Source organism: Caloenas nicobarica, chromosome 5 (assembly GCF_036013445.1).
Source record: "Caloenas nicobarica isolate bCalNic1 chromosome 5, bCalNic1.hap1, whole genome shotgun sequence".
NCBI lineage: Eukaryota > Metazoa > Chordata > Aves > Columbiformes > Columbidae > Caloenas > Caloenas nicobarica.
The window spans coordinates 16,792,112-16,813,248 of NC_088249.1; the positions used below are offsets into that span (position 1 = coordinate 16,792,112).

The 21,137-nt window shown below is 39.4% G+C and overlaps 2 protein-coding genes across 8 annotated transcripts; one reads left to right on the plus strand and one right to left on the minus strand.

Moving 5' to 3' along the window:
- Positions 1–972: 972 nt before the first annotated feature.
- CPSF2 (cleavage and polyadenylation specific factor 2) lies at positions 973–16,985 on the minus strand. Its single transcript, XM_065636264.1, has 15 exons — positions 16,902–16,985; positions 16,149–16,334; positions 14,509–14,668; positions 14,311–14,416; positions 12,673–12,802; positions 11,454–11,569; positions 10,715–10,902; positions 10,005–10,295; positions 8,805–8,905; positions 8,280–8,480; positions 7,456–7,608; positions 6,651–6,876; positions 4,937–5,236; positions 3,870–4,004; positions 973–3,768 (listed from the first exon to the last, which is right to left on the minus strand). The coding sequence occupies exons 2-15, from the start codon at positions 16,295–16,297 to the stop codon at positions 3,676–3,678; spliced, it is 2,349 nt and encodes a 782-aa protein (XP_065492336.1). The 5' UTR covers positions 16,298–16,334; positions 16,902–16,985; the 3' UTR covers positions 973–3,675.
- On the plus strand, positions 16,679–20,703 carry NDUFB1 (NADH:ubiquinone oxidoreductase subunit B1). Of its 7 annotated transcripts, none has more exons than XM_065636270.1 (3): positions 16,679–16,897; positions 18,165–18,309; positions 20,363–20,703. In XM_065636270.1, the coding sequence occupies exons 2-3, from the start codon at positions 18,170–18,172 to the stop codon at positions 20,397–20,399; spliced, it is 177 nt and encodes a 58-aa protein (XP_065492342.1). In that variant the 5' UTR covers positions 16,679–16,897; positions 18,165–18,169; the 3' UTR covers positions 20,400–20,703. The 7 variants fall into 7 exon arrangements, with proteins under 7 accessions (XP_065492342.1, XP_065492343.1, XP_065492339.1 ...); XM_065636271.1 differs by lacking the exon at positions 16,679–16,897 and adding an exon at positions 17,055–17,098; XM_065636267.1 differs by lacking the exon at positions 16,679–16,897 and adding an exon at positions 17,066–17,164.
- The last annotated feature ends 434 nt before the right edge of the window (positions 20,704–21,137 follow it).

The window sequence follows — 21,137 nt, forward strand, 5'->3', positions numbered from 1 at the left end:
CATTACAGGCAAAACAGACTCTCTTTGATGAAAATTATCTTAATTTATTGCCAATCAAATCAGAGCAGGGTAATGAGAAAATAAAAACAAAACTTAAAACGCCTTCCCCTTCCTCCACTCCTCCCTTCTTCTCAGGCTCAACTTCCCTCACCATTTCTCTACCTCCTCCCCCAAGTGATGGAGGGGGACGGGGAATGGGGGTTGTGGTCAGGTCATCTGTCTCTGCCGCTCCTTCCTCCTCATGGGGAGGACTCCTCACACTCTTCCCCTGCTCCAGTGTGAGGTCCCTCCCACAGGGAGCAGCTGTCCATGGACTTCTCCAATGTGGGTCCTTCCCGTGGGCTGCAGTTCTTCATTAACTGCTCCAGTGTGGGGTCCCTTTCATGGGGTGCAGCCCTTCAGGACCAGACTGCTCCAGCCTGGGCCCCTATGGGGACATAGGTCCTACCAGGAGCCTGCTCCAGTGTGGGCTTCCCACAGGGTCACACCTCTTTTGGGCATCCACCTGCTGGTGTGGGTGGATCCCCGGGCTGCAGGTGGATCTCTGCTCCACCACGGACCTCCCTGGGCTGCAGGGGGACAGCAGCCTCACCATGGGCTGCACCACAGGCTGCAGGGGAATCTCTGCTCCAGTGCCTGGAGCACCTCCTGCTCCTCCTTCTGCACTGACCTTGGTGGCTGCAGAGTTGTTTCTCTCACATATTCTCACTCTCTCCAGCTGCAATTGCCCAGGTTTTTTTCCCCTTAAATATGTTATCACAGAGGCATGATCAGCACCACTGATGGGCTCAGCCTTGGCCAGCAGTGGGTCCATCTTGGAGCTGGCTGGCACTGGCACTACTGGACGTGGAGGAAGCTTCTAGCAGCTTCTCACAGAAGCCACCCCTGTAGTGCCTCCGCTACCAAAACCTTGCCATGCAAACCCAATGCAATATTCAACTACATAAGCACAGGAAAAAGAGAATACAAAAGCCAGGATTCACCCACAAACGCTACAGACTTTGGGGATAGGGGAAGGCAAGTTTCTGCCTTTCCTGTGCCTCCACACTCCCTTGGCTCTTCTTAACTGAGGAACTGAATTACCCAAGGCTCTTGGAAGGAACTAGTTTTAAATGGTCCATAAGTACCAAAACTAGGGTTGACTTGATGTGAATGTTCTTGCACACAAGGCCAACAGAGCAAAGAGTAAGAAATGGTACTCCTTGTCAAATTTTTACTGCTAATGAAGAAAATGCAGAAGTCAGAAAATACAGCTTACAGTCCATGGCAGCACTGACATTTTGTGGAGGTAAGGGGAAATGAATCTTTCATTCCAGATACAAACAAGAACCAGATTAGCAACTCTGAAAATTACACAGAGCAGTTCAATTATTGTTTAAAGTGAATCACAGTTAAAAAACAACAACAAAATAGAAAAGAACAATAATAATCTATTGGAGAACTGATAGCAGACTAGGCAAAGTTAATGGGCATTTGCTTCAGCTCCACACTGCTTACAAGGAATGAATGCAGAGCTGAGGCGCACGCCTGCCCTGCAGCACAGCTGCAGCCTGTGCTATGTCACTACAAGTGTCTTGCGCTCCCCTTCATCCCTCTCGCCACCAGAACTGTCCACAAACCCAGCTTTCCCCAGCCCCAGCACTCAGATAACCATCACCTTCATGTCAGCTTTCCAGGTCTGATTTCAAGCCATGCTCATGCTGAACAGACTGAAAAAGAACAGTTTGCTGTTTTGCTCATACTTGAGCCTCTTCCTTAGTGATTCTCCTCTTTACCAGAACATGCAGGAATTTAGTAACTGACAACACTGTACTTTTGTTAACAGAATTTGAATCAACAGATTAAAAAAGCAAACAAAACTGATAGATTTATGATCCCATTGCCTTGTCTTTATCCCTTTCCTAAAAACAGCACTACTTTTAGTTTGATTTCCTAAGGGTTTTTTTCTTTATTAGTATACTCCACGCAGGCATGTGTGATCTCTGCCTACCCTATGCCCTCAACAAAGTAACTCACTTTATAAAAGTTAATTAGTATCTGCAACAATAATAATACAATAGTATTCACCAACAAGCATCCATTATCGTACAGATTTACACTGCTTTGCTACAAAACAGCTACAAAACCAGAGCATTTCTAAGAAGTTCTGTCTGTCAATATAACGGAAAATAAACATTGTTCTACGCTGTTGGTGTTGGGGAGAAGAGGGGAGAAAAAAAAAAGGCATCAAGCCATGCAGTCATTCCTAGCCAAGGTTTTCTTTGTATAACAAAATACATTTTCACTCAGCATTAAATTTTCAAGATTTTTTTACATTTTCAGTATATAGTTCTAGCAGGTTTTTTTGGTTTTGACATGAACTTCAGTTCTAAGTTACTATTTTAAACAGAATAAATAGTCTCTGTATCAGATGGAAAACTCTTTGACAAGAATGAATTGCAAAGTAAATTATCCTTCCATTGATAGCCCGCAGGGCTACTTTTTGCCACTTTTTCAAAAGGTTTTATTTAAACATACACACAGAGAGCACATGTTACATTGCTGTTGTATGTAAAAACGAGCAAGCAACCTTCCACTGCCAAAGCTGGTGAGACCATTTGTTTGTATAAATTAATTTCTGTGAAATTAAGGTGCCCAAAACTGTGTTCCTCTTCACCTAAAAAGTGAGGTGAGTTCCTAGCATCAGTAGCTACAATAAGTGCCACTGCCAACTAGAATGAAAAATGGCACAAACCATGCAACTAGAATGAAACATGGCACAAGGGCATTAAATAAATCACATGAACTCAGATTTCAAGATAAAGGATCTTCCTGAACTTGGTTCACGGCACTCTGAACAAACAGTGGTGCATGGATAAAGGCTTTAGACTTTGAAATTATTAAAATCAGAACTCCAAAGATTTCAGAGCTGGCATAATTTTGCAAAAGCTCGAAGTTACAAATGCTGTGAGTTTGTACAGAAGTTACTCTGAAGCACTGTTACTGGATTTTAAACAGCTTGACAGTACTATCTAGTCTTCTAAGAGTACCTTCCCAAAGTGATTTTTTTGATCCTGCAGATTAATACTTTAGAGCATGAAATTCTGTTCTGGATCAAATCAGTAACATTAGGATACAGCCAGATTAACACTAGGGGAAAGTTTAGATAGTCTAGCTTTAGAGTGGGTTATTAAAAATGTACATTGACTAAGCTCCATCAAAAAAAAAAAAAAAAGACTCAAGACTGTCTCCTAAATCAAAGTTATTAAAAAAAAACCCAAAAAACCAACCAACCAACACCCCACACAAAACAAAACAAACAAACCCACATTTGCCTATCTAATCTTAGAACTGAAGAATGACTTTTCAATATTTTGTACTCTTTGTCAGGGAATCTATGAAACCAAAACATCTCCTGACAAATTGAACCTTTCCTGAGAAGGGTTCATAGTCATAAACTCATTTATAATGTGTTATGTGGGAGACAGCAAGTTGTAACAGTTTGAAAGTCAACAACATGGAATGTACCGAGGTCTATGAACAACAGGAGCAGTTGATTACATGTTCAGGGTAGTTAATTGTTCTTTATGAACTAGGTTTCCCCTGTATAAATTAGAAAACTACAAAAAGTCAAAATTGGGAGAAATCTCCATTGTCTTTAAAAGTTCAAGTAAAAACATCTTTGCAGCACTTTCTTTAGACAATAGCGTATTGCTTGTATAAAAGGTCTCTTATCCTATAGAAGTCCTGACAGAGACAGCCTTCCAATCCAATGCGCCCCGTTTCAGTCTGAAACAAAAGACATTTCAATTTATTAGCTTTACACTAATGAGAAACTTGATTTTCATTTAGAATATTATTTACCAAGGTTTAAGACACAGAACACCTACCCTGCGAACAGCCACCAGATTGTTGCACACAAGCACTCCTCCTACAAATTCAGCTTGTATACCTTCTCGCAAGAGAACCTGCTTGAAGTCAGACAGTCTTGGCTCATTCATAAACACAGACTGATGTCCAATAACCTTTAAACAATACACACAATGTTAATACTTCTGCTACTTAATACCTTCCGTTTTTCCAAAGATGATCTCATTGTTGTGTTGGCAAGAGTGTGGCCTAGACTACAGGACTATGAATGAGAAGACTGGCTCTATGCAGCAAGACACTTCCAGGTTAGGAATGCCTTAGAAGTTATCGGTCAAGTAAAGGAAAAGTTTCCTTCTTTGCTCACATATTAAAGACAAATGCAAAGTTGTCACTGAACATTCCTCTTCCAAGCCATGCTATGCCAGGGCCAGAGCTGCAGGAACCGGCACTGCTGATCAGTACATACTTCCATGACGGCTGTCATGGATCCGAACAGACTTTAGAGTTGTCTCCACATTCATCTAGCTCCTAGAATAGACCTCATTTAGGACTGTGTAACAGTACCTTAAAAAGCAATTCTAGGATTAGAAGGCATTGTAATAATTCACTGACAAGATCAAATAATATCTACTCACATGCAGTACTTCAATGAACTCTCAAATCACTACTATAGTAGCAGAGACATGAATTTCAAAGATCTGTACCCTCAAGTATATGAAGTATTTTCTATAGCATCATACAATAAAATCCAAGCGTGACTAAACACCAACTAACTTCTAAATCTGTAAGTACTAACTACAAATATGAAACCTGCTAATTAAAATCTTATCTTCACAAATAAATGGTAACTATATGTTAGGTACTGTTAGTGGATGCAAGCGATCACCCTTGCTGAAAAGTGTAACATCTGAACAAAGAAGAGTACCAGGTTTAACAAAGAGAAAACCAAACATGAAAATCCAGTTTCAGTTAGGCTTTCATTTGAATAAGATCACAATATCAATCTCTAAGCACTAGAAACAGACACTAGAAAAAAACAAATACAGAGCTCTTCAAAAATAATCCCAGATCAGCATAATTTCTGTACCTCATGAGGTGGCAGAGGTTCCAAAGTAGGAATGATCTCGCTTTCCTCACACATTTCCTTGTCATCGTCACCGAAGAGGCTTTTCATGGCCTTCTGTTGTGCAATGACACTAGAGTCTGAAGAAGGCATATCCACTTGCATCTCTGTGTCTTCATCTTCCCTCAACTCTCCCTCTTCCAAAATAACTCCAGTATCCACTTTCGAAACCCGCATGTCCAGAACACCATCTATCCAAGCCAACTCAGCATCCTTGGCTTTACAGAACTGAAGGGAGCTGACAAGAGAATCTTTCAACCTGACCTGGGTTGCACAAAAATAAAAGTACCATTAGTTTGATGGAAAATGCAGAGAGAGTCCTTACTTCAAACTTTAAAAATCAGCAGTTTTCCTTTCACTATCTCTCTACATCCGTTTGATTCATACTCTTTTGGGAAGGGAAAGGAGGGAATTGGTATCACTAAGGCAAGATGTTTTATACTTCCAAGATATAATTTGTATAACCCTCATGTCACTACTCAACTTAAAAAGCAGCAGAGATCAATACCTTTTTTTGTCTTGGTTAAAATAAAAAAAGAACCTATATGTCTGCAAACTTCAGTTAAACTCACAGCAAGAGCAATCAATTCAACATCAGAAACCTTTTTTGCAGCCAAGGAGTTCCTCAGCCTCAGTAAATTTAAGGAAAGTTTCTATAGATGAATTTAGGTTACTGAACAGCAGTTTCAGATTTTAACTCTCTCTCTCAAAAAAAAAGTATTTTATTGTAAGAAGGGATGTTTTAGATACCAGATTTTAAAGGGACCAAAACATTACCTTACCCTAATTCCTCTGGTGCATTCCAGGACTTTAACCCATTAACTAAAGCCCTACTCTGAAAGGCTGTTATTCACACGATATTGTGCATGATCCTCATAGCAGAATCAAGGCTGCAACCATATGAAGGTTACTGCAACTACCTACCCATTCTATGAACTTTAAAGGGACAGAAGAAATAAAGGACTAATGCCTAAATTGCATGTAAGAGACTCTTCTCTAAACAACTTTGAAAGTTGAATCACGACCATATATAATTTTCACATGCTTCACACAAATTATCCAAGTTTTCTTCTTCAGAGCTTAACCATGAAAATTAAATGCAATATACTAAGACAGTGCAACACACCATCATAACCTCACTTTCCAAGAACCATCAAATTAACTCTTTTTGAGGGCAGGGGTGTCTCATTTATGTACTTATTTTCAACATTAATTTGTTCCTAACTTTACATGTTCATTCTTAGGTACTATTTAGGTACAAAGGATTTTTTTCCTCTTCGCTCTCTAAGGCTCTCCTTCAGATTCCAAAAAGAATCCTGAATTGCAAGTAGTATACAGTGGTGCTCTACATATAGGCATCGGAAATCTGTTAAGACTTGAGTAAAGCAAACTGATGTCTCCACGGACACAAACCTTGCCTTCTGCAATACAGGTAAAAATGCACTGATCTTATGTTTAAGCTTTTACACTCTTCTCATGAATGATAAGCATAAGAAGAATGCTTACCCAGAAGACAGAACAAAAGTGAGTAATGCCTTGGTCACACAAAACCAAGCGTACACGTAGGGACTACTGTCTCTCCTCTCCCAAAGAACAGAGGGCCAAATCACAACATGTGCCAATACAGCTCTCCTACAGTTCACAGCAGTTACACGACTAACACGTTCCAGTACCTTACCTGGTAAATGTGAGTTTCACTGGTTGCATCTACAGTTTCATGCAGTTTTGGCACGTAAACTTTAATATCTTTTCCGCCAAAAGCTCTGCAACATTCTGCAAGGTCCTGACTGGCCTCAGGTGGTCCGTGGACAATGACCAGTTGTCTTGGTTTCATTTGGTTAATAATTTTTTTAATCGAGTCCCCATCTGAGCGTCCTTCATAATCAATGTATGTAACTCTGGCTCTAGTTTGAATTAAAAAGCCAAGAAGAAAAATTTTTAGTTTAAAAGATTAAGCCTTCGAGTGCTCCAAAATATTTTAAAATGGAAAATATTTTGAAATTATTCTATATCAGCAAAAGCTGTCAGCACAACGTATATTATGGATCAGTAAAATACAGAACTGTTAAATATCAGCACGCATGTGTATTTAACACTCTAAATTCCCCAAATTCATGTACATAGTTATCCAAAACATGAGAAGCATATTTGAATAAGTTGCTATTTTAGCAAAATAGATATACATTTGAGTATCTATGCTAACTTACTACTGTATCGTTTGTTCTTCCTCTTTCACTGTCCCTATCAGACAGAGAACAAACTGTGAATTTCTTAAGAGTCAGAACCATAGGATTCCATACTGTGCTCCCAGAAAGGCAAGTAAAAAAATAACTTTGACAGACTGGGAGAGAGGGGGGAAAAAAAAAAAAAAAAAAGGCAAGCAAGCCCTTTCCCACTTTATTAATTCCAAGCTAGCCTTTTATCTGATTTGCACAGTACTCATGCCACCATTCTAGAGAACTGACAAGAACAAAGCCACTCACTTAATTTCCATGGATTCTGTTGCAGAAATACATTTGGTAGGAGCATCTGATAAATCCTGGTCCATAGGCTCTTCTCCATTTGTCAAACCAGATTCTAATTTGCTTTTTTCTTCTTCTGTCGCTTGAAGTTCTGGAACTAGAAAATCCTCAGGTCTAAAGAATGAAAGGCATTTTGCTTTTAATAGTCTTACAGTAAAACCAAAGCACTACATAACACAAAACCAAACTATACTGTTACTGTGGAGGTGTTTTGCAATTGTTATTGCCAACAATTTCATTATACTTGCCTTTAATAGTTCCACATCTGAACAGAGCTCATTTGGAAAATATCACCTTCCTATCTTAAAAAAGGGCTCTGGTATCTTGGGAAATACCAGCAAACTAAGGCTTTCTAGTAAGTATTGCTTACGCAAATAGGACAAGTATTGATAGATTTTTCTAGGACTACAATGATCTTTCCTCTCACGATAAATTTATCAGAATTATGTATAATCTAAAGCAGATGAAAAAAGTCAGGTTAAAAAAAGTTAAATCTTATATCTGATAAAATAAAAGCAGAAAAAAAAAGAAAAAATAAAAGCCTGGAGTGAAAACACATCCTAAGAGGTGCAACCACAGGCCAAGTATCAGCACTCAGCAGCTTCAATCCACTCATAAGCTTCCCGTGAGACTTAGTGCTAACCGTCCTAACTGTTCAGAAGTTACTGCAATTGGAAGAACATGAAACAGTACTGCAAAAGACACAAAATAATTATTTTTATTACTTCTATTTTTTAATTATTTCATAGCTACGCTATATGTTAATGTGCATTACCACCACATACTTGATAATTTCACCATATTCATCCCATTTAATTCTTTCTTCAGGGGCTGGAAACATTGGATAAGACTTCTTTGCCTGTTTGAAGAAGCTTCCCTTCCGGCTACCTTCACCTTTCATCATCAAATCATGTTTGGTCTTATGCACAGTTGGCTGATCAATATCCTCTTCAGCATCACTCTCATCACTGGAATCAATATCTGCCCTGAAATGACATTCCAAAAAAAACCTAGCACTTTTTTTCTTCAGGTTTAGTATTACATAAACACACTGTCTGCAAAATAACAGTTGACGTAACACTGACCAAGGACAAGGGCAGTTTGTGGATCTGAGAAAGAGCTCACAGCCAAATAGCAGATGAAACAAGTCTATCATAACAACCATTCCCAACTCCTCAGTGCCCTCAGACAAGTCTATCAGAACTATGATTTTCATTTATCCCTGGAAATGGTTGAAGCAGCAGAACGATCACACAGAAATCTCAACTCTGACCACAACAGCAGAATGCGAGAACTGCCAATATACTTACTCTTTAGACTGTTCTAATTTTTTAGCTGCTTCTTTCTTAAGCTTCTCCTTTTCTAGGTATTCTTCAAGTTCTTTTCCTTCCAACTTGACACGTTTTCTCAACTGCAGAGAGAAAATTAGTATTATTGTGAGTAGCTGACATACTTTTAATACTTTTCCTACACACTGCTGACAAGAATGTTGGTACTTAAGTACCAAGGGCAAGTACAACTTGTATGTCACATACAAAACAAGATTATGCAAACACGTGGTACCTTGCTGTGGCAACATCATGACCATGTTATCAATTAGTAGAGACTACTTAACAGAAAAACATTTCTAAAACATTAAATTAGCATTAAAAAAATTTCTTAAAACAGCTTCCAGAAACATCCCTCCAATAAGTGAACACAAATACTCTGAGATGAACAGTGTTTTTTTACTTTTGTGTCACTCACATTGAACCAGAAGAACCCAAGTCATACTAGCAGTCAAAACAATGTTAAGTTCTGATTCTCGTTTTCTGAAAATCAATTTAGAGTATAGGTCACTTTGAATAATAGTGAATTCTCATAATATTCTAACACTGTAATTCAATGCTCCAAAACAAATATAAAACTAAAATAAAGCTGCATCATCAGGATTGAAATTATCACTGTGATCACAGGGGACTCCCATAAATTAACGTTTACCAGAGAGAAGTAGACACAGAAATACAAATTATTGAAATGATTTGAAAGCATGACTAACAATCAATTGTGTTCTTCTAATTCCTAGCTTTTGCTTATCTTTCTATTCTGATGGGATATATTACACTGATTTGACTTGATTCTCTCCTCGTCCAAACCCAGAGTATTTTCCAGCAAGAATAATCCATCATATATTGTGACCTGTACGTAAATGGCAAGCAGAATTTTTTCTATTATAACAAAAACACAAAGGAAAAATGTTATATAAGGATAAATATTTAAAAGCAACTTCATGCTCATCTCTATGGAGTATTATTTTTTCCTCACCACCAAAAGGCATTTTGCAGTTCCTAATACAAGACCTATTTTTAGGTAAGTTTTTCCACAATTGGTTATACATGCAACATACTGATTTTAGATTTCTCTCTATCTCTCAGAGCATTTCAGTACATCAAAAAGAAAATTAAATTCTGTTTTGCTCTTTTTCCCCCAGATGGTCCACAAAAATGTTGAGATATATAGACAACTCTTACCTCAATATCTATAACTTTTTCAGAAGGATTATCAATCAGAAATCGTGCTAATGTTCCAGGTGTCGTGCGATAAGTTAAGATTATAGAGTTTTTGGAATCCTGGCACCATTGAATGAAGAGATCTCTAGAAAACCCACACTCTAAGTCAGGCTGACTGGCAAGAACAACTTTTGGACTAGGCACTCGAGCCAGATCAGACAGACTATGACATAAGGAGAGATGGCGGAACTGGAAAGGATTGTTTCTCTTGTCCTCAAAGCATCTCAGCAACTTGTCACTCATCCATTCAACCTAAAATATGTATTAAGAAAAAGTTATCTATAGGAATACAAGTTCTACAATACTGCACAAACCTGGTATGGGGTACTGGATGCAATATGCAAGTGATTACTACGTCAATGTTTCTCAGCAAGTGTAGAAATAATGCTGAGTGTAAACGACACTGAAACACGTACTTTAGAGTCCTCTTTTCTAACAGCTTTAAACTATGCTCACAAGTCTTGTGATAAAAACAGAAATGAGTATCAAGAAACACGCCCATAGCCATGACTGGACTCTGTTACCTGATCAAAAGATCTGAGACACAAACACACACTACAAAATAAGGACAATATCCAGCATTTAGCCATTTTTTAATATTAAAACCAAAATACTTTTGCATACATACTCCACTACCCTCTTCATAATTGCATTTTAAAATCAAAACAAACCTGTGATTTAGAGAACTCCACTACATTGTAGCTGACGTTATTCAAAAGTGCGAGGGAGTAGACTCCTAATCCTGCATCTTTCGTCCTCCAGATCTGATCAAGAAGTTGAGCAAGTTCCAGAACTCTGCCTGCTGTATCCACAGCTATTAATACGTTTCCATCACCTCGTAATGTCTCCAAAACATTAGCTATGAAGAATTAAAAACAAAACAAAAACCTACTTATACTTTGAACCAAAATTAGAATGTCTGTGGCTTGGGGATTTTTTTGTTTATCACACTAACAATGATAATTGAAAACAAACTGAACACAGAAATGAATCAAACTTCAAAAGAGATCCAAAACCACATTTCCAGAAAATTAAAGGGAGATGGGATTCTCTTAGTAGCTCAGAAGATCTCACTGACTTGATACTACTTTTTGTTCCTTTTTCATTTTTATTCAAAAAAAAATCTGTTAAACCAAGTTTGAAAATAATGTGCTGAGGAAGGTCATTTAAAAACCCCTCAAGAAGAGATTAATTGATACTGCATAAAATATATTGTTTTCAGATATGGTTCTTTGTTTTCAGGAAAATGTTTAACCCACAAAATCAGTACCATCAGAAGAGTAATTCAAATTATGTAAATTTTAATAAAGTTTCTTAATTTGGATGCCGATGAATTTCTCATAGAAAAACATTTTACAGTGGCTAATGAATCACATTACTGCTATTTTCAAACCCAAACAGAATACATACTCAGTAGCTGTTCATCCCTTTGTTTCCTCCTGGGTTGTACATAAGTAGCATTAAATGAATCCGTAATAAGCAATGAAGGTCTGCTCAACATTTCCAAGGAACATCCATTCAGATGGCTGTAGAAAAAAGGTGAAATCTCACTTTTTGCATTTCTATTTTATGAGCAAAAAAATAAAACAGCGAGATTCCAGATGTTTGCATGTACAGAAATCAAACTTCTCAGTAACTGAAAAGTAGGATCTCACATATAAACAAATTAAACAACTACTCACAGAAAGAGGATGTTTAAGTCAAAGTCCAATTAAATAAGTGACTTACATGTAGCATACGTATACATATCTGTTAATATCTAAAACTGATTATTAGTAAGAAAAGGGATAGTTTCTAGTGGGTTTATTTTTCTACCTTACTCTCTTCTCATTCGCTGAAAGCCTTTTTAGTCTGAATTCAATTTGGCTTGATGCATAACTCAACACATTCATTAATATTAACCAGCAAAATTTATCTTATTTCAATATTTATTTTCTTGCTCCTTTTCCTTCCTTAAATAGGCATTTTCAAGAAGGAAGACAGGGTGTAAGAAGTATCCTGTCTACAGTAGAAGAAAAGGAAAACTTTTCTTCAATGTTTTACAAGAGTTTAAAAGGCAAAAATGTTTTTCAGTCTTAAATATCTAGCAGTTATGCAGTAATTTTTAACAGTCAAAATTCATCTACATGTCCTACATCCTCCCAGGATTTTTTTTTAAGTAAATGTGTGTATCCCAACCTAAATACAATTATGCTATATGACTGTATTCCAAATTTCATCTTGACAAGCTGGAATTTAGTATATTGTTCTAAAAGTTCCTCTTCCTACCTTCTGAAGACACTTCCAGAGAAGGAGGAAATTAGGTAAATAATAACTATGTTTTTTACACGACTAAGAGAAGGTTCATGGTGTTATCTTCCCTTTTAAAATTGCAATAAAAGCTTTTCTGAACTGCATGAAACAGAAGTTTTCTGAATCTTTCCTGCTTCAAACTTACAAATAAATAAAACTGAGTGGAATGAAGAAACCCAGACCTAATACTTGTTTCAAGCTGTCTAATCTGAATGCAAGTGAAATCACTGGTCTTATTAGAGCTGGAAAGGCACTGCTACTTCCATCTGTTTAGCACACACTAAATGATGCACACCTAACGATGTCTAAGAAATACATATTGCTATGTTGAACTTACATCTCCCTCTTGTGGTTGAAATCAACAGCATAAACAATTTCTTCCTCGCCATCCTTGACAATCTTCCAGATTGTGCCTCCTATCATGTGGCCAGCTGGCAATGGTGTGATTGACAAACCATGTCCTTTGCCTACAAAAGTTTTCAATATTTTAGGTACGTTACATGTATTAAAGTCCATTACTCTGAATAAGAGATAGTAATTTCAAATAACTGAACGCCAAAATTATTACTGGGGAAAAAAGTCAAATGAACTATGAAAAATTGCTAATGTATCTGTCCTTCCCATTTGACCAGTACCTTCAGAATTTTTTGCAATTCACGTCTATTTTGCCTCCAGAAAAAACAACTAAAGTGAAGATCAGTTCTTCCCTCCATCTCCCACTGGTACTAGAGGCACTGTAGAGCTGCTATAACTATAGGCCTAAACAACAGTAAATTATATAACACACATATGATATGAAAGCAAATGCACGGGTGAAAGGCAGACCCCTCTCTGGGGCAACACAAAATGTTTACTATATCATTCACTGTCTAGGTATTTATAAAAGCACATAAATCACACAAACTGGAAGTTTTCCAGAATGACAAACATGCAAATCAATCAATTCCATGAAAGGTGTCTGTGTGTTGCAGTCAAGGATGAAGGATCTTTTCAGCACCTGATGCCTTTTTTTATGCACTGCTGCTCCTCACCATTGGTGCTGGCCTAGATCTTTGTCAGAGAAAAACTAGACCACCCATGACCATTCCCACTGACTTTGCTGCATTACACCAACTTGACCTGAAGTGCACAGCTTTACTAATTAAAACATACATTATCTTCTTAGATGCATTCATTGAGTCTTCTTGAGTCACATCCATTAAATATGAAAAAGCTGCTTTTAGGAAGTTGTTCACTAAAATTACTTGTAAGATGTAAAAGTTGGCAGCATAGACATAGCCTTGCTACAAATACCTCAAAAAAGGTTCAGCAGCCTTTCAAGGATGGTATCCCATTTCTATTTTCCAATTACAGGCATGCAGCATTCAGGAACTGGGAGATACTGCATCTCAGAGACAAGCTGCTGGTGATTGGCGTGTATGTGTCGTTGTTCAAGAACTGGCTTCCCATTTCATTCTGATCTTTAAATTCAACAAGAGTGAAAAGCTGCTGACTCTCTGGATGTCTCAGTTCCTAGCAATAAGCTATACTGAGAACCCATCATGCAGAGTCAGTGAAGCCTTCCTCATTAAATCATCCAAAGGCTGTAACTTAATCTCTACAACCTATTCATTTTCTAGAGAGTCTTCCTCTGTGTTACCGGTTACTGAAGAGTTCTGAGATATCTACCACTTCACATGATTAAAAACTTTTGAGAGACATAAGTAAATTCCAAGAAAAGTTACAAAAACACAAAAGAGAAACACATGTCTAAACATGCTTTGTGTAAGTTCTACCCATTTCTACCCATTTCCGCATACAACTATTGAGGCAAATATGCAGCTGATATAGACTGATACGGGACTAGTGAATTCAGTCTTGCAAAATGCACAACACTCAAAAATTTACTCCCTTTGAAAAAATCAAGTTACTTTAAATCTTAATGACTCTGCCTTTCACCAAAAGTCATCCATCGACATTTCGGCCACAACTTTACCTTTCAAGTTCACAATCTGAGAAAACTTCAGCTGTTGTATCTTATCAAACGCTGCATCTACATCATCCAATGTAAAGAGTGTGAAATCTTCAGTATTATGGCGGGACTACAAACAAATAAGAAATATAGAGCATTCAGGAACCTGAGCACTCTACCATATCAAAGATGTTGTGCATGAAAGTACCAACTTAAATATACCTGGTAGAGATCATACATAAACATCTGTCCCATTTTATATACAGGAATAGTTGCATAAATGGCACAATTCAAGCCCATTTTTCCCACTGCATATGGAAGAGCTCCAAGGTGTAGAGGGTCAGGATGAGAAAGAAGAACAGCATCAACCTGGTGTACATGTCTACAAAAAGGGGGACAAAAAAAAGCTGGTGAGAAGAGTTCTGCATGGTGTTATATACTTCCTATTATGGCTATTTTGAGAATACACACACAGTCTGAAAGCCAAACAAGAAAACTTAAATCCTTCCAGGTTTAGAGCAAAGTTTTAACAAGTATAAGTAAAAGTTACAGATATTTCCAAATGTTCAAGTACTTAAAAATGCAAGTGACTTCTGAAAACATAATTTCAAGGTCAGGAACACATAAGTTTCACATTAAATTCTTGATTAGAAAGACTTTATTTGGACACCAGAAAGTGGATTAACTGAGGGGACAAAAATATTATCACTGCAGACATGTCACAAATTGTTCATACACCTAAAAACCTAAAACAGACTACAACTTTCCTTCTGATAAGAAAGACCAAGAGGACAAAAGACACAACAATCCTTAAACTGATAAGGATCAAATAAAAATATCTTTAAAAAAAAAAACAGAAAAGGTCAAATTTATCATTTAAGAGAAGTGGCACACATAATTTGGGGGTTTTATTCATTTTAAAAAGAATTCTTTTTTCTTGTAAAGTGTTGCATAAAATAAGAACTCAGACTAAAAACTTACTATCTATCATGATTGAAAAACTTGAGGGCATAAAACATATGCAACAAGTGAAAATACAAGTTGGGCTGAAAGCTTTTTGTTCCATCACATAGTAACTGAGGCACACACATTCTTCTCGATGGCTGTTATTAAAAAGGGGTTTTTATCTAATTGCTTCTCAGAGAAGACACTTGAAAAATTTTGTAAGTTAGCCTCGGTAAATAATAATCCTCAGTTAAAAGACTTCAAACACTACAAGTGTGTCAATGCTAGAAAAGTGAATCTATGAAAGTAGCATCACAAAGCTTAGTTTCTTTCAGGAATTTCTGTGTTACAGTCCTAACCTTGTAACCAACGTTTGCATCAGCAAAGCTCCTTGCTGTAAACCTGCAGAAATTCAGTACTAAAGGCCATACAGGTTTATTTCCTTGCAGGGCTGGGATAACTAACAGAAGCTGTTTTCCTGACTGACAGTCTATTCAACCTGATACAAGAGGCGAGAGTTGAACCACTTTGTATTCAGCCTACATACACTAAGGATTTTTTTAATTTAAAACTTTGTTAACCATTCTAAACTAGTTTAGAGCCGAGGTCAGTCTCCCATAAACTCTGCTCTGTCATGTTTATGAAAAAAACCAAAACATCCAAGCCAACAAACACAGAAGAGTCTGTGAATTACACTTAATAGGTGTAACTCATTAGACTCACAAGAAAAAAAAAAGTTTTTATCGGAAATGTTTCAGCAGTATAATTCCCTTCATATTAAACACATTTCAAGCAAACAAAACCAGAACAATTTTAGATTTAACATCACCATACAGATAACAGCGCACGATATTTTGAACATTTTTAGAAAGGGACAAGACCTATTAAAAAAAAAGTGTATGAACGGAACTACTTACTTCCTCAGAGAATCAATAATATCCATAGAAAAGTTCTCATCCCAGCCACAGTCCAAAAGAAAACGAAATTCATCTACTTGCAAGAGGTAGCAAAGGGCAGACTCCTCCTGCACACCTGAAAGTGTAGTCAACTTGATAATGGATGTCATTTTCCTCTCCAAGTGTTTAAGCTCCAAAAGAACTAACCTGAATGGGGGAAGAAAATGTTTAAATGCCTAATCCAAACGAAAAGCCTAATTATTTAAATCTAAATTCATACGGTTTCGAGACTACATTGGATAACAAGCTGTGAAAAGTGATCAGCGCAACTACTAGGTATCAATTATTAAGTTGTACGTCTTTTGTTATCAGAAAGAGGTGTTTTACAGCACAAAAAAGGAATCGCAAGGAGCAGCGGAGCTCCGGCAGCTCCCAGCGCAGGGCTGGGTGGGCTCACCGGCCATGGCGCACCCAGCGCTGCGGCCCGTCACGCCGCCCACCGCCCGGGGTGGGGCCCAGCACGGGCCGGGGGCTCCGCAGGGCGGCTCCAGCGCCCCGCCGGGCCCCGCCGCCGAAACAGCGGCCCAGCTGTGCCCGCTCCGGTCCCGAGAGGAAGAGGAGAAGGAGGAAGAGAAGGGCGAGCTCGGCTCGGACAAGCTGAACGCTTCACGCCTCAGCACCGGGCCAAGCCGGGCTCCCGCGGGACGAGCGGGCACTCGGCAGCGAGCGCCGGGGCCCGCAGCGCTGCCCCCCGCTCCGAGCCGCCGCCGGTACCTGCCGAACGGGCCGCCGCGCGCCGGCCTCCCTCAGGCCCACCGGGGCGCGCGCCCACCGCCCCCGCCCCGTGCGGCAGCACCCGCCATGTTGCGGGAGGCGGGGAGAAGGAGGAGGGAAGGTGGGAGGGTGACAGACGGCACCACCGCGAGGCCGCCGGGGGTGAAGGCTGTTCCCCCCCGCTCCCTGTGCAGCCGGTGAGCTCTCCCGGCCTGCTCGCGCCGTCAGTTGCCCTTGGTGTGGCCGCTGCGCGGGGCCCGGCGGTGAGGGGCGGTGAGGAGCGCTACCGGCGGGGTCGGGTGGGAGCGGGCGGGAGGGTGTTTCCGTGGTACCGGTGTCAGCCTCCCCCGGGAGTGCCTCGCCACGGTCTCTGTCCCTTCCGCCGGGACACGGGGCTGGGCGAGAGGGCCCCTCAGCGCCGGGGCTCTACGGCGCTCCTGGCACTGTAGGCACAGGCGTGTGGGGGGCGGTGGGTTTCGCGGGCAGGTTCGGGGTACGTGTCTCCGCGCCCGGCGAGGCCGGGAGGGCTGGCAGGGCCCTCTCGTAGGCCGGTACCGTGCGCGCCGGGCGGAGTCGCCATCGCGGCCGACTGAGGGAGCGGCCTGGAGGGGGCAGCGCCGCCCGCCGTGCCCCCGGCCCGCCTCGGGTGCCCGGGTGTCCTGTCCCGCGGCGGCTGCCACAGGAGCGGCGCCGTTTGTGTCTGTGGTCCTGGGTGGTTCTGAGGTCGCAACTGTATGACTTGCTCGGTGACTCTTAAAACCTCCAGCAAGGTGCTAATCTGGAAGGCTGTGGCTGGGCCGGGGAAGGCTCGCTGGATTTTAGAAATGTCCTTTCTTATCTGTCAATTCCCCACTGAATGTCCAGCTTTCAGTCTTGTTACAGATAGCAAAGTGTCCATCTACAGGAGTTTATGTTATAAATGCATTTGTAATGTTTTGCGAAACAGCAAACTTCTGTATCGTTAGAGTTGCTTTAATGGGTATGTTATTCTACAACATTTTACTGGTACCATTTCACCAGGGATGTTTCTATTTCTCACCCATTTTAGGATAAAATCTCCCAGGGCCAAGAGTTAGTTAGGATTATTTCTAAGAAACCTGTGTATGGATTTGAGAACAGAATGTGTCTCGTAGGGAGTGTTTGATGGCCTTCATGTTTATTATGCTGTAGTAGGATCCTTGTGAGATTAAACGTGCCATGTATGCAACATTTTCCATGTAGAGATTTTTCAGTAACTCTTATCTGTTCTGCTTTTTTTTCTAGCAGTCATGGTGAATTTCGCCCAAGTTGTGCGTGATCACTGGGTTCACATCTTTGTTCCCTTAGGATTTGTGATTGGATGTTATTTAGACAGAATGAATGATGAAAAACTGTCAGCCTTCAGAAACAAGAGCTTATTATATAGAAGGTCTGTTTTATGATACCTGTTAAATATATATTTATGTTCAGTTATTTTGCAAAGCACTTCTCTATTCTGTTTGAATCTTAAGCGTAGAAAAACAAAATCAGCGATGCAGTCAAAATATTAAAGGTAAGAAAGCCCTAAACATTTAATCAAGCAATCTTGGTTTTCATTCACTAATGCTCTCTGAAAATTGGGGCTTTAGGAGCCATCTTAGTAATGAAAAAAAGGATGTGTAACTCTATCAATTTGACATTTTAGTCAAAATATTTTATTGCACCAATGAACCAGAAGTGTTGATGTTAATAAACGTTATTGGTGGAAGCAAGAGAAACAAATGCAGACATTAGTGAACATTAAGCCTGATTTGTATCTAAATAAACCTACTAGAAGGGTGCACTACATGAGTGCAAAAATATGAAGTAAACATTTAATATGCAGATGAATAAGAATCTCCTATTGCTAGGAAAAAGTCCTCTTAAATAAACCATTTGCTTTCATTATACTTTGCCCTTTACAGAGTAGTTAACGGAGTAAGAAAGTAAGCTTGTGACATAATTCACAAAACTGTTACATTAACTTAATCTTCACTATACAGGAATTGTTAGTGCTTGGCACTGTTTTAATAACAAAAGTAAATTTGCAATGCTACCAATAAAATGGAATCTTGAAGGACTGAAGTAAAGAACATGACTTCAAACTTCACTACAACATGTACATTCAAGGAAAACCTCTAATGTGGTGTGGGGTCATTATAAATTAGGCCAGAGGAAAATGTGTGAAAGTATGTACCTGTTAACTGGGGGAGCAGAGCTAGAAAATGTACTTTAATGTAAAAATAAATACCAAGTTAGTGAAGTATTTAGGTGTGAATTTTCATTCTTATTCTCCATGTCCTTAAAGATTGTGCAGGTGGAAAAATGCAGCCTCTTGTATCTCACTGTTGTTTGTGAATTGAAAATGGAAAATTATCTTTTCGGGCCCCTAATTAGTTTTTAATTCACTAATTATTGGTTTGAAATCAAATAATTTGCAAAAAGAAGGTATTTTCACATTAGTAGAAAGGGCTTTGGCTCTCCGAAGCTTATTAATCATTAACTGCTGTGAAGTTCTTAGTTATGAAATGTGAAACCGTTATTTTGTCTCTCTAAAACTTCATCAGGAAACACATTACTTGAATTTTAATTTTCAACTTTTTAGTGGTTATAGCAAACTTCTGTCTTAAATTTAAAATCATCGCAGCACTTTTAGACTAACTACTTTCCTAATCTGTGTTATTTTAAAGTAATAACCAAGTTTTGAAAATCTAAGAGGACCTCTTTAAATGTTTGTGTTGGCAACTGCCTATGTCTTCACTGAAATATATGATTGTATACACTAATTAGCCTGGGCTTACTGATTGACTTCTTAGGGAGAACTTAGGTAAATTAATGCATTGCCTCATCTGTCTCTCCTAATTCTGTATTAGGCCATAGGGTTAGTGGAACAACGGGAGAAAAAATCATGCTGCAAAGCATGGACTAACAGTAGCAATGTTATGATCAGTTTGCAGGTGAATTTCCTTTTTAATCTGGTCTCACCTAAATTAGTTCTGAGCAAGATAGTAATTTTATGACAAATCCCCCCGGTGTTACATTGGGACTGCTCTTCCTGCAGTTGCTGGTGAGGTTGGACTGGTATTTCAGTATATTGCAAAAATCTCCTCTGCTTTCAGACCTGCTTCGCTTCCCACTAAAGTTAATGGATTTTTGTATTTAAAAGAAGGACATTTTTTTTCTTTTGGCTCCCATTATGTAAGAAAATCTGTTAGCTCCTTAGCGGTCACCTATTTTGTGCTTCCATTTAACAATGGTAGTTAAGAGGACTCAAGCCATTGAAGCCTTGGAAAGAAAAGAGGAAGCTTATAAGTATTGAAAGATTTTTAACTGATGAGGATTGCAAGGAAAGTTAAATTTATACTTAACTCTCAAAAGTAAGGTATTCTAGAATAATTAATCGCATTTATTAGTAATTATTCTGCAAAAATTATCTTAATTTTAGTCTCTTTCTTTCTCCACAGAGAGTTGAAGCCTGGTGAAGAAGTTACATGGAGATAAAAGCTGAGGATGAAATGGAAAATATTTTCACTTGATTCATCATCTTATCTCACTCATTGATAGAATAGGATTATGGTTTTTATCTTGATGGAATACTTAAAGCTACAGAAAAGGACACCTGCAATTCATCAGTGCTAGTTTAACTTCCAGTCGTACTTTTTGAAAGATGATTTAACTACATGGCTAATAGGTGTCCGGGAATTCCGTTAGTCCATAAGTATTGAGAAACTTTTGTCCCCAGAAGTCACACTCTGGAGTAGCAGGAGGAAGAATTACATAATAAAGAAAAACTATGCAAAAATCATTTATGTTGTTAATGATCTGTGCAGTGTGAAATTCATGTCTGTATAGCTCATGTATGAGCTAGCCTTCAGAGGAACGCTTCACATAGTCACAGAACGTGGTCGACAGTTGCTTGGGTTTTTAATTGAACCTGAGTAAGTTTCTTTCCAGGTTTCCTCTGAAGAGAGGTCCGGAGGGGCTGCGGGGGAAGGAGGAGACTGACGGGGCGGGCAGGCCTGAGAACACGAAGGGAACTGGCGCTGCTGGGCGGGTGCTGAACTTTCAGGTTCGCGAATTCACGTCAACAATACGAGAAGAAGAGGCGGTACGTGCGGGCTTGGCGCACCGCCCCCGCCTGCCCCGTACCGAGCGGGGCCGCTCCCGGCCTCCTGACCAACAGGGGGCGTTGCCACGGCCGCCAGGCCCAGCCCAGCTGGGGGTCTGTGCGGATTGGCT